General features: G+C 36.5%; 1 protein-coding gene across 1 annotated transcript; it reads left to right on the top strand.

Moving 5' to 3' along the window:
• The first annotated feature begins 4634 nt into the window (after positions 1-4634).
• On the top strand, positions 4635-12596 carry LOC132626046 (uncharacterized). The gene is made up of 9 exons (XM_060340767.1): positions 4635-5096; positions 7084-7189; positions 7610-7702; positions 7785-7980; positions 9115-9293; positions 10322-10572; positions 11057-11226; positions 12033-12208; positions 12279-12596. Exons 1-8 carry the CDS (start codon positions 4757-4759, stop codon positions 12198-12200), a joined length of 1503 nt encoding a protein of 500 aa, XP_060196750.1. The 5' UTR covers positions 4635-4756; the 3' UTR covers positions 12201-12208; positions 12279-12596.
• The last annotated feature ends 521 nt before the right edge of the window (positions 12597-13117 follow it).

The following is a 13117-nucleotide window of genomic DNA, read 5'->3' as shown; positions in this document are numbered from 1 at the left end:
GTCTGATCTCTGCCTGATCAACTAAGTCATTTCGTACCTTGTCGTGGTACAAGAGATGAACATGGCATGAATGGATCTAATAACCCGCAATGGGTAAACATGAAGGTATCGTCCTAACTGGGCGAAGCGATCCTTGTAATATGCTGACAAACAGAGTTTCAGGTTGTCTGAGCCTTCTCAGTAATCTTTACTACTCCCAAAACATGAACATAGATATAGTTGGCTTAGAAGCCCATGATTTTCATAACATGACTTGTAAACATGATTCGTAAGTAGAATATAGCATGAACATGTATATATATATATATATATAGTATAACGTTATGAGAATGTGGTAGCATGTAGAGTTTCATGAAAATAAGCATAATAGTCCATATCTTGCATTTAAGAGCCCATGGAATGTAAAGTATAGGTTTTCATGGATTACTAACAGATTCTCAATAACCAAAATGGAATTTTAAGACCACAATAACGAATTATTAATACAATCATGGCATATCATGGTACATGCACTTAGGGTTATTATGAACATGAGTAAAAACCCTAGGTTTGGTGAAACTTCATATTCTCATGGAAGAACGTAGCGTGGGGAAAAACAACAATGTTCCCACACATAGATATAACCTCTACATACCATCGCTCCGAAACTTGTAATAGAACTCGTATCTTAAAGAAGGATTCCAAAAGCTTGAACCTTGAGATAGGAAACCCAAGGTTAGGAACAATAAATTTCTATTTAGAATTCACGGATATATGTTAGAATTAGGAACAATGAATTTCTATTTAGAATTCATGGATATATGTTAGAATTTACTTGAAAGGCTTGGAATAGACTTACCTTGGTATTTTGAATTTATGGGAGGAGAAAACCTTCATCCTAGGGCTTGAGAATACAAAAAATAGAATAAAAAACTGAAAACGTGTATTTATACTTTTGCTGCGTCGGTACTTATACAGTCCACTTATACTAGCCATATTTATATGTACTGTTCATATAAACTGACCGTACATAACTTGTCAAATTCCAGTAGCTGAGATAAAATCCACACCTTGATACGGACCAAAAGTACGGCCCATATTTATTCATACGGTTGGAAGTACGGCCTGTACAATAATGTATGGTCTGTATTGTTATTACGGCCTGTATAATATAGCCATACTTGGCAAACAGAAACTTAGATCTTTTGGGGTCCAAGTACGAGCATTTGTACGGCTCGTATAAATTTATATAGTCCGTGTAACTAGGCATAAAAATTGATATTTCACTGAACTGAAGCGAATTTAATTCTAACACTCCCCGTCTTGTTTTCTAAGTCCTTAAATCATGAACATAGCTTAGTTTAAAGGTACGAGGTGTTACAACATCTCCCACTTGGGATATTTTTTCCTCAAATGATGGGTCATGGTTAAGAGTGCAACTGGGCATGGCTTGAGTACGTGAACGTGGAACGTGAATCGTGAAACGTGAAGCATGAATATGTAAGGGACATGACATGGATACAGACGGTATTTACCCTGAATGTTCTTTGCTTGCTTCTAAAACAAATGCGGATATCTGGATTTTATGTCCTCTTCGGCTTCTCATGTAGCCTCTTCGGCTTTCTGACATCTCCATAGCACTTTTACTAAGGCTATTTCCTTAGTTCTCAATTTGCAAACCTAACGATCAAGAATAGCCACAGGGATCTCCTCATAAGTTAGGCCATCTTTAACCGTTATAGTGTCAGCAGGAACAACCAACGACGGGTCTCCCACATACTTTCTCAACATGGATACATGAAACACTAGGTGTACATCAACTAATTCTTGTGGCAACTCAAGCTCATAAGCCACTTGACCAACCCTTCGCAGGATTCTGTATGGTCTGATATATCTAGGAAAAAGTTTCCCTTTCTGCCAAATCTCATCACACCTTTCATAGGTGAAACCTTTAAAAACACCCAATCATCAACTTGAAATTCTAGGTCTCTATGTTGCCCATCCGCTTAGGACTTCTAGCGACTTTGAGTCATTCTCAAACGCTCTTAAATTAACTTGACTTTCTCCATAGCCTGATAGACCAAATCTGGTCCTAGCAATTATACTTCACCAACTACCAACCAATGGGTGATCTATAACTTCTCCCATATAGAGCTTCAAACGATATCATCTTAATACCAGCATGATAACTGTTATTATAAGCAAATTCAATGAGAGAAAAAATGATCATCCCAATTACCTTTGAAATCTAGGACATATGCTCTCAACATGTCCTCAAGAGTATGAATTGTATGCTCTGCCTGGCCATCTGTCTGAGGATGAAAAGTTGTGCTGAGGTTTACCTTGGTATCCAATCCTTTCTGAAAAGATTTCCAAAAGTTTGTCATAAACTAAGCACCATGGTCTGAAATAATGGACACTGAGGTCCCATGAAGTCTGACAATTTCCTGAATATACAACTTGGCATAATCTTCTACTGAATCGGTGGTCTTGACTGGCAAAAAGTGCGCTGAATTGGTAAGTTGGTCCACAATCACCCAAATTGAGTCGTGTCTCCGAAATGAACGGGGTAGACCCGTTATAAAGTCCACATTTATCATTTCCTATTTCCACATCGGAATATCAATATTTTGGGCTAAGTCACCAGGCCTCTGGTGCTCGGCTTTCACTTCCTAACAATTTCGACATTTAGCCACAAAATCTGCTACATTCGTCTTTATGTCATTCCACCAATAAATTTCCTTGAGGTCATGATACCTCTTTGTGGAACTAGGGTGAATGGAATATCTGGAACTGTGAGTTGCTGACATGATTCACTCTTTAAGCCCATCTACATCTGGAACACATAATTTGCCTCGGTACCTCAAGGTACCACCATATCCCCCTTGTTCAAAACCCATTGTCTTATGCTTGTGAATGCCCTCTTTCAGCTACAATAAAAAGGGATTATCAAACTGCTTCTCCTTCACTTTGGCTAGTAAGAAGGAAAACCTCTGTTCTGAACAACAACTCCACCATGTTCGGAGCCTAAGAGTCGAACTCCTAACTTGCCAAGCGGTGAACTTTTCTTGTCATAATTCCTTTATCTGCCACAATGTGAGCTAAACTTCCCATGGATCGCCGACTAAGAGCATCGGCTACTACATTCTCTTTCCCTGGGTGGTAGAGGATATCTACATTATAATCCTTAAGCAATTCGAGCCATCTCCTCTGCCTAAGATTTAACTCCCTTTGCTTGAAAATATACTACAGACTTTTGTGATCTGTGAAAATATCTATATGCACTCCATACAAATAGTGACGCCATATCTTAAGTGCGAAAACCACTACTGCCAATTGTAAGTCATGAGTCGGATAATTCTTTTCATAAGCCTTAGTTATCGTGATGCATAAGCTACAACCTTACCATGCTGCATTAAGACACATCCTAGACCAATTCCCGAAGCATCATAATAAACCAAAAACCCTTCGGTTCCCCGTGGTAGTGTCAAAACTGGAGCAGAAGTCAACATCTTCTTCAACACCTCAAAACTTCGCTCACATGCATTTGACCATTGAAATTTGATCTTTTTCTGAGTCAACTTTGTCAACGGAGCGGAGATAGAGGAGAATACCTCTACGAAACGCCTATAATAGCCTACCAGACCCAAGTAACTTCTTATAACAGATACTGAGGTGGGTCTAATAAAGAAATAAATTAAAATAAAATAAGGGACTTTCCACTATTTAAACATTATAATGACACTTTAATACATCATATGAGAGTCCCATCAACTACACACATGATCCAAAGAGTTTTAGGACAAGTAATGGTCCTCAAATCACTAATATTTGTCTAAAAGACAATAGATAAATAAAATAAAATAAAATAAATAACCTTGATACTCCCTCCGTTTCAATTAATGTAAACTTTTTCGGAATACGAGGGTCAAACTTTTTAACTTTGATCGTAAATATTGACATAAATTTTTAAAGTTTATAAAAATAAAATTTATATATTTAGATATTATATAAAAAATACTATAAGTCATCATAATTTGCAATTCATATCATTTCGAAAAACTCTAAGGAAAACGTGGTGAAAAAATCACTTCGTAGACTCTCTAAATAGTAATAGGCTCACATAAATTGAAACAGAGGCAGTACTATTATAATAACACGTTAATGTATCATATGAGAGTCCTTAAACATATATTTAAATAGAATTAGTGATTATAGGACCATCATTTTTCCTTAAAACTCTTTAGACAAAAATATATATTTTTCTTGGTGCCGAACGCACGCCCTGAGTTGAAATTGTTAAAATTTCAGAAATATACAAATTGGTCACTTACATTGCAAAACAATACTTCAAAACTTACATTGCGAAAAATAGCCCAAAATATACAAACATATAGTCATATACAAACATATATAGACACTTATAACCAACATATACAAACATATATACATAGAGAGAGAGCGAGAGAAAGTGAGAGGGAGAAAATTTTGAGTCATTTTTTTTAAGAATTAAAAGAATAAGTCAATTTTGATAGCATTATTGTCCCAATAAACAACAACAATAACATCATACCCAATTGAATTCCACAATGTGAGGTCTGGCGAGGGTAAAATATACGCAGCGGTTTTATTGTCCCAACGAACATACTGTGTAATTTTCTCAAATCAAAATACAAAAATAAATTTGTTTAACGAAAATTTCAAATATCCGTTTATCATAATTTCCACACTCCCGACTAATAAAACCGCCGGTTACCTCCTCTTTCCACCGGAAAAAATGACCGGAAAATCCTCTTCCGATCTCAATAACCACCACACTAATCTCGTCCTCAAATACGGCGTCGCATCACGAATCATTCTAATCTCCTTAATACTTCTCTGGCGATCACTAATCAGCCCTTACGACACCTCCGCTTCAATTAACCCTAGCTGCCTTAACGGTTCGGTTTCCGGTTTGCGGCCGGTTCGGTTTCCGAGATTGGCATCGGCGATAGAGGATAGTATTGTTTGGGATAGTGTGTATTTTGTACGGATTGCGGAGTGTGGATATGAGTATGAACAGACATATGCTTTTTTGCCTTTAGTTCCGATTTGTATTTCTCTGCTTTCGCGAACAGGTAATTCTCTTTTTTCAATTATTTCAATTTTCGGATGCTACTTTGAGCCCGTTTGGATTGGCTTACAGCTTAAAGCTGTTTGCAGCTTATAAGCTGAAAAAAATAAGTTAGGGTAGTCCAACTTATTTTTTTTGGCTTATAAGCTGTTTTCAGCTTATAAGCTGCTTTAGATAAACTAAGTCAAATGGGTCCAATTATTTTTTTGAGCTTATTTTAAGCATAAAATGACTTTAAGCTGGCCAGCCAAACACTCAAAAAAGCTGAAAACAGCTTATAAGCCAACTTATAAGCCAATCCAAACGGGCTCTTTGTTGATTAATAATTACATATTAGTATAAATGCATGCAAAGGCGTATCAATAAAATTAGTGGCCTAAAACCAAATTTTAATATGAGATATATACACATACCCAAAAATAAAGCCGGCGAACTCTCTCTACTGGAAAATACTCCGCCGGTTCGGTTTCCGAGATTAGCATCGGCGATAGAGGATAATATTGTTTGGGATAGTGTGTATTTTGTACGTATTGCGGAGTGTGGATATGAATATGAACACACATATGCTTTTTTGCCTCATGAACAGGTAAATCTCTCTTTTTAATTTTCTGACGTCATTTTTGTTTATTAATGATGACATATAATAAACATATGCAGGAGCGTCTTAATAAAATTAGTGGCCTTAAATATATACACATACAGAGAAATATATTCTCGGACTGGTAACTTTCTCTCCCCGCCGGTAAAAATGGACGGAAAATCGTCCTCCGATCTCAATCACCACACTAATCTCAGCTTTTGAAAATTATTACGCCAGGCAGCCCAATTTACAATATTATACAACATTATAGTTGAGGGGAAAGCATGATACATAATGTATCAACCCTGTATAAAAGTGTATAAAAGGTGTTTATACACAAATATGAGCTAAACCCCTGTAACAAACTCAAAGTATGGGCTACACGGCGTAATAGAGGGTAATTTTTCCTTTTTCCAGTTATTTGAATTATCTGATGCCACTCTGTGGATTAATAATAGGGAAATTACAGCCAAATACCCTTCGGCCATCTAGTTTACAAAATATATACACAATGTATAGGTAATGTATAGTTTATACACAACATATACATGCCTATACATAGAATATGCATACCTATACAACCGAAGTGTATAGGTAGTTTATATATACTTCGGCCATGTTTGGCAAGCTAGATGGCCGAAGGGTACAATTACGAAGTGTATAGTGTTTACAGGCACGCATTTTTAATTGTAAATATTGTGAAGTTCTTTTCTTTATTCCTTCAAAATTTTAGTTTTTGCTGGTTTGGCAGTAAAAGTTCTTTTTGCATTAACTCAAATTTAGAAGCTTTTGCAATTGCTGTTGGACCTAAATTTTAGGCTTTGTTCCAAAAGGCAATTTGCATTTGTTATCAAATTTGAAGCATAGAAATGTGTATGTGTGGTTAATTTTTGTCAATGCAAAATTTTAAATGCTTCATTAGCTAATTACACCAAATACTTAATGAAGTGCTCGATAAAACTTTAAAAAAGTACTTTTTTTTTTAGAAGTACTTCTTGAAAAGCAGGTGCACTCCCAAACAGGCTGTAAGAGGGACTGTGGAAGCAACAGGATATTCACACGACAGAATCTAAATAGGACTAGAAAGAGAACTTTTAATTATTTGAACGTACCAACTAGTTTGAAGTCGGATTGTTAGCTTCCACCCATGTTCTAGCTCTTCTGAGAGCTCGATATGCCTCAATTTTTTGTCTCCTTCCTTGGCATTTTATAGTATGGACATAGATAAACGCGAAATCACTGATCTGTTACACGTCATGCTTCAAAAATATTATGTTGCTCATTAAGAATGGTGCTCATTGTGTAGGTATTTTTCGTTTTCCTATTTTCCTGTTTTCCTGGAAAGGTTGGCATTTTTTCCTTAATTGTTACTTGTTAGATTGAAAAAGTTATGGAATGTTTGTTTTTGCAGTGTTTGCCCCATTGATACCTTTTATCGGACAGAGAGCTGTTCTCGGATTATCTGGTTATGTGCTTAATAACTTTGCATTTGTTTTGGCTGCTTTTTATCTTTACAGGTAATGTCCTATGCTGGATAGTATCTTATTTAGCTATTCAATTAATAGATGTTAAGTAAACACACGTTCATGTTAATGATGTTTGCTCTTTTTATAAGCTCGATAATCCATTATGGGTTTTAATCATCTCTAAGGAACTTGCAGCTGTGTCAATTTTGTTTTAGTATTACTTCTTTATGAAAGTATGCTATTGGGTGGTATGTAGAATTTTTACTGTGGAATCAGTTAAAGACTTTGAAGAGATGTTGACCATCGATGCAGGAAAATGAAAGATCTGTTGAAACTTGTATTTAAGACCCTTGTTGATATCACAGATAGTTGTATCTCGCTATCTTTGGTTTTCCGGACATTTGCACATTTATGAAGGAATTTATTTCCTTTTTTAATCTGCTTAATATTCTTTACGTTCTTGGTTCACAGACTTTCAGCTATTATTTTGAAGGATTCAGAGCTGGCATTGAGAGCTTCAATATTGTTTTGCCTTAATCCCGCCTCCATATTCTACTCATCAATGTATTTTCTTCTGCCTTGCCTTGCATTCGTCTCATATTGTGATGACTTGCATCTGAGTATGTTCTATCCTTTTTGTTCACAGATATACTGAGAGCATGTATGCGTTGTGTTCCATTGGAGGATTGTATTATCTCATGAGGGGTTCAAATAACGTCGCAACACTTTGGCTTGCTCTCTGTGGATTTGCAAGGTCGAATGGAGTGCTTAATGCTGGCTATATTTGTTTCCAGACAATGCACAAATCCTATAAAGCAGCTTTTGTTAGAAAACATGCTGGTGTAAGTTTTGCTCTGTTGCTGTTCTTCCTTTGATCGATGCAACTTCTTTCTGGATCAGTGCTTAGTATTCTTAAATCGAATTTCTATATGGAGAAAAGCGGCGGAGGGTCATAGTAAATTAAGCTGCACTGCTTTACTGTGAGTTCGCAAAAGCTGTAGTTGGCACACTACTTCCCAAGGGCTTCAGGGAGTATTATTTAACCTGGCATGCCATGAGTGGTAATAAAATATACTCATGGATGAGGGCTCAAGTGGGGTGGGTTACTTAATGGATCATCCATGAAACAAAGCCAGATGAGCCTGTCAGGCTTTTCAACCATGTTTCTAAAGGAGTTACTATTATTACTTTAACCTCAAGAAGGTCAACCCTGAGACCAGAGGCTTCTAATGTGACATATAAAAAGAAGAAGGTAGAGTAGAGAGACTAAGGCCAAAGGACAAAAAGGAAAGGAATTAGTATTGAGATTAACACCTTATTATCTACATGCTTTTGTATTACTATGCCAAAGTTAATGCAGAAAAGGTCAACTTTCCTCCATTTCCACCCTCTTTATTCCTCTCTATATCTCCCTCAAAAAGTTATTTAATCTCAAAAGCCTTACTCCTCCTATCCCTATGCTTTTCATAAATCAGTTTTCTTCTTTTTCTCTAAACTGTCTTATCACCAATATGCTTGTTATATCCCATCTTTGTAAACCTAATGGTGGTTGAGCACAGTTGTTTTGGAGTCTCCTGCTCCTCATAGAACTATCTCCTTGTCATATTATGTTACACTATTTGACTGGACATGGGTGTTTAAATTGTTAGTTTGACTGTTATAGCATTTTTATTGATAGTTAAAAGAACATAAATTCTTGAAATCTGTTAGATTTGTTATAAATTAATTTATCAAAAATAATCTGTTAACTTTTTTGGGACGTCCCAATAGAAAACAAACACATATATAGGGAGTATGTTAGGTTTCAGTGGCTTGCGTTATGTTTTCTTCATAGTTTTCATGATTATGAACTATCAATTTGTTTGAGCATTAATAGTTCTTCTCGAAATTCGACAAATACAGCAAATAGCAGTAGAGAAAGTGATATTTTAGTTGTTTGAGATTCAACTCAGACGAAATCTTCCACATGTTGCCAGGTGACCTTGCTGGTTCTTCTTTCTGGGGCTTTGCGTAGCTTATTTATCTTTTTCCCATTTATTGCTTTTCAAGCCTATGGGTACTACAATATGTGTGTGGGAGGCACTTCAGATGAAATGAGGCCTTGGTGCAAGGCAAGACTTCCTTTACTCTACAACTATATTCAAAGTCGTTATTGGTATGTTGGTACCTTTTCTACCTTTTCAAACTCTTAACTTGCCACTTCAACATTAAATTTGATTTGGTAGATATCAAATTACAGTTTTATCTTATTGTGCTGAAACGTCGGGTGTAAGATTGTTTTCTTTTTAAGGCTAATACCGGAAGAATTTTCAATTTCTTCCCTTACTAAAAGAAAAAAAGGATTTTCAATTTCTTGTACTTCTAGAAAGTCCTAATACCCTAGAATAACTACTTTGTCCTATCCTCAAGGTTAATAATTAAAAAGATCATAAGGCTAAGTTTTAAAAAGTACCTTGATCACATTCCAATCTCCCACTTTTAGCCATTTATATAATATTCTTTTTTTTTTTTTTTGCTTATTTTTGTGCTAAAATTCTTTTAGTTATATTTAAATTTGAACCAATGTATTTGAAGTGAGATGCCACTTGGGGTGGGGCTCTGGTGGGCTCCTAAGAGTGGATATATGAACATCTTTCTAGAAAAAGGGTAATTTATCAGGGGTGATTGGTCGGGCCAAGTGACCACCAGTTACTCACCCTGTGTGGCTGTGTTTAATATCTTTGGCGAGGAAAGGTGATGTGGGCCCTATATTGTAGCTTTACCAAAGTTTTCCACATTGTGTTGCCAGATCCTAGTCACAGGAAATAGGTTCATGTAAAGGCACATTGTTGCTTTAACTGATTTGTCATAGCCAAGATAGTAATGTTGTTGGTAGATCTCATTCTCATGCATTATTTTATCATTTCACACAAACAACAACAACAACATACCTAGTATAATCGCACCAGGTGGGGTCTGGGGAGGGTAGAGTGCACGCAGACCTTACCCCTACCTTTTGACGGGTATGGAGGCTGTTTCCGATAGACCCCCGGCTCAAGGATAACTTTCCCCACCCACCCACACACACACACACGCCAAAAAAAAAAAAAAAGAAAAAAAAAAGGAGAACGCCAGTATCCTCATCTAAACACAATGTCGATTGCCGTCAAGAAGAGGCTAACTTTGGTGTTTCTTCTGTCTCAGGGAAGTGGGTTTCTTAAAGTATTTTCAAGTAAAACAAATTCCAAATTTTGTTCTTGCATCCCCAATATTATCTCTTGCAGTCTGCACAATCATACATTATGTGAAGTTATGGCCTGAGGTTTTTGTATCACTTGGCTTTCGGGCGTCCTCTCCAAACAAAGAACTTGCTGCTTCATCCATTCCTCGGGGGAGAAGTGCAGGATCCAAGAGCGTTGGCTTTCCATCTGAAAACAGATCTGACGCCAGGCAAGGTATAGCTTGATACATAATCATTTTCCAAAAGACGTATGTGTTTATCATGTACAGAAGGCAGGTTTTGGTGTTTCTGATTAAAATTCAAGACTGGACATCTTTTTCTCGGTCTAGTATATTGGCACTACTCAATATTGCTAGTTGGTAATATAAAGATGGTATACTGGTTATGATTGAACATTTTCAATATTGTGTGGTTATGCATTGAGTTCGGAGTTTGGATTCAATATTGTGCAGCCGTGTTTCCTTTCAATGTTTGCGTCTCATTTGAACTCTAATTTTTGCTCTGATGATCTCCTTGTTCATCTTGCTGCACTTCGTGATGAGATGTACATTGTTATCTGTGAATTCATATGATTTTATCGCTCTCCAACTCATAAAAATGAGTGGCAGTATGTTCCATCACATTCCTCTGGAACTCTATTTCAAAATTTTGAATTGAAATGTGAAGACAATGCTCATTGTGTACTTCACATGTGATAGGTGATTCTCTTAGACGGCGGAAACCAACTGTGAGAGAAGAGAACTATGTCGCACAGCCATCAGAAGATGAAGCATCAGAGAACTCAGGATTTAAACCCGTTATTATTGTTCCCTTCATTCTACACCTTGTGTTCATGGTTGCAGCAGCTTTTTTTGTCATGCACGTACAGGTCAGCTAACCTCTTTTCCTTTTCTGAAGTGACGTCATCCCTAGGACTGTATTTACCTAGCTTTTGGTATGATGGTGTGATAACTCTTGTTGGACTGAATCTTTCCCTTTTGTATTTCCAATTTGCCTAACCCTTTCCTTAATGATAAAATTCCAAATAAAACTGGTTTTTGTATCTAAAAAAAGTTCTGATCGTCAGTACTCCATCCTTCCAACTTATAAGACATATTGTACAACCAATCTTCTTTTCTCTTTTCCTTTTTACTTGGGGAGTAATTGCAACAAGGAATTTTTGCTTCCATATTGTACTTTTACCCTTTCTACCTATTCCAAGTCCTTTTGCTCAGTCGAAGATTAGATTTTTGAGTAATGAATAGGTTTTTTCTCTTTTACTTTGTAGAAGATGGTTAGAGAATCTCTGCCACGCGCTAATTAAGTTCTGCAAAATCTTGAATTATTTGAAATTGAAAGACTCTGTGCGGTAACGAAAGAAGGAAAAGTTTTTGTAAACAAACCAGTGAGTAAATTAACTTCTTCTGGGAGTTTGATGTCTTAAGAACATTGAGCTCTTCAGCTGATAAGCTTCTTTCCTTTTCTAGTAACAGACATAGTTTATACTTTCTTGCTTGCATCGTCCTCTGGCACGAAATTTTTGTCTCCCTTTTCTGCTCACTTATCCTTTTGTGCATCAACTGTGAATCTAGTTGATTGAAAGTTGTAGTTTCATCTCAAGTTAGGAAGTCATTTGACCTAAGGTAAACACGCTAGGCAAAATTGTGTTTGACTCTCTTCCGACCACTTTGACAGGTTTCAACACGATTCTTATCTGCCAGCCCTCCTCTCTATTGGTTTGGATCATATGTCATGGCATCTCCTCGTCTTAGCAAGGGATGGGGATACATTATTTGGACATATTGTGCATCTTACATCTTGCTCGGGAGTTTGCTCTTCTCTAATTTCTACCCCTTCACCTGAGATGCGTGGTAACTTTCCAGTAACTTAAGCTGAACTTTCTTTTTGTCTGATTCACCATAATCTGCTCCTTTTTTGAAGTATCCGATGGCTACCTGGCGACAGCATCAGCTAAATCCAGTTTTGAAGGATAAAAGTTTTAGCCTATGATGAGCTGGATATGAAGATGAATTGTTGAGCATTTTGCTTTCTTCATCTCCAGTTTGACATAGTTGTGTGATTTGACATGAACTAGAATTATTCAATTGATGTCTACCATGGATGTCGCAAAACCAATTTTGCTTTGCATACATAACAGTTTGTAAATTCACAGTGATAGTTGTCACCATGGACAATGGAGGATGAGATGCCATGCTTATTAGATGGTAAAATTCACAACTAGCCACTTTTTGTGCCCAATATCATGAAGTTTCATGTGGAATTTGAAATTGTATGACAATGGCTATTTTCCAAAAGACATGACCGAAAATGGCCAGTGAAACTGTAAGATGAATATACAATAAAATATCCCGAATTATAGACTATTCCTCAAGGAAAAATCTGAATTTCCAAGTTTTTGCTAAAGAAAAACAACAAGGAAAAATGAAAATAAACTGGAAAGAATAATTCTTTCTTGAGAAAATGGACTCTTTTAAATTCACCATCTCATACTCTTTTTCCGAGGGTCGTAGATCAACAATAAAGTTGTTTCTGTGTAACCATTATGAGTTTTGAGTTGTGAAATTAGTTATTTATGCTTGCGCTAGGTATACTGGTACATTACACTACTTGAGGTGCGGCCTTCTCTCGATTTTTGTGAATGTGATGATTCGTGTACCGAGAAAAAATATCAATTGGACAATTTTCCCAATGACATGGTTGCAATAATGTAAAATTGGTCACTCGTACAATCCAATGCCATTATAATCAAATTTTATCAT

This window comes from Lycium barbarum, chromosome 2 (assembly GCF_019175385.1).
Source record: "Lycium barbarum isolate Lr01 chromosome 2, ASM1917538v2, whole genome shotgun sequence".
Classification (NCBI taxonomy): Eukaryota; Viridiplantae; Streptophyta; class Magnoliopsida; order Solanales; family Solanaceae; genus Lycium; species Lycium barbarum.
Note: the sequence above shows the minus strand (reverse complement) of the source record. Positions and strands in the feature narration are given on the sequence as shown.

Excerpts from the sequence above, each read along its gene's own strand:
- LOC132626046 (XM_060340767.1), top strand. The coding sequence starts at position 4,757 with ATGACCGGAAAATCCTCTTCCGATCTCAATAACCACCACACTAATCTC. Across the intron at positions 7,190-7,609 it reads GCTGCTTTTTATCTTTACAG|ACTTTCAGCTATTATTTTGA; the intron begins GTAATGTCCTAT and ends CTTGGTTCACAG. Across the intron at positions 10,573-11,056 it reads CAGATCTGACGCCAGGCAAG|GTGATTCTCTTAGACGGCGG; the intron begins GTATAGCTTGAT and ends CACATGTGATAG.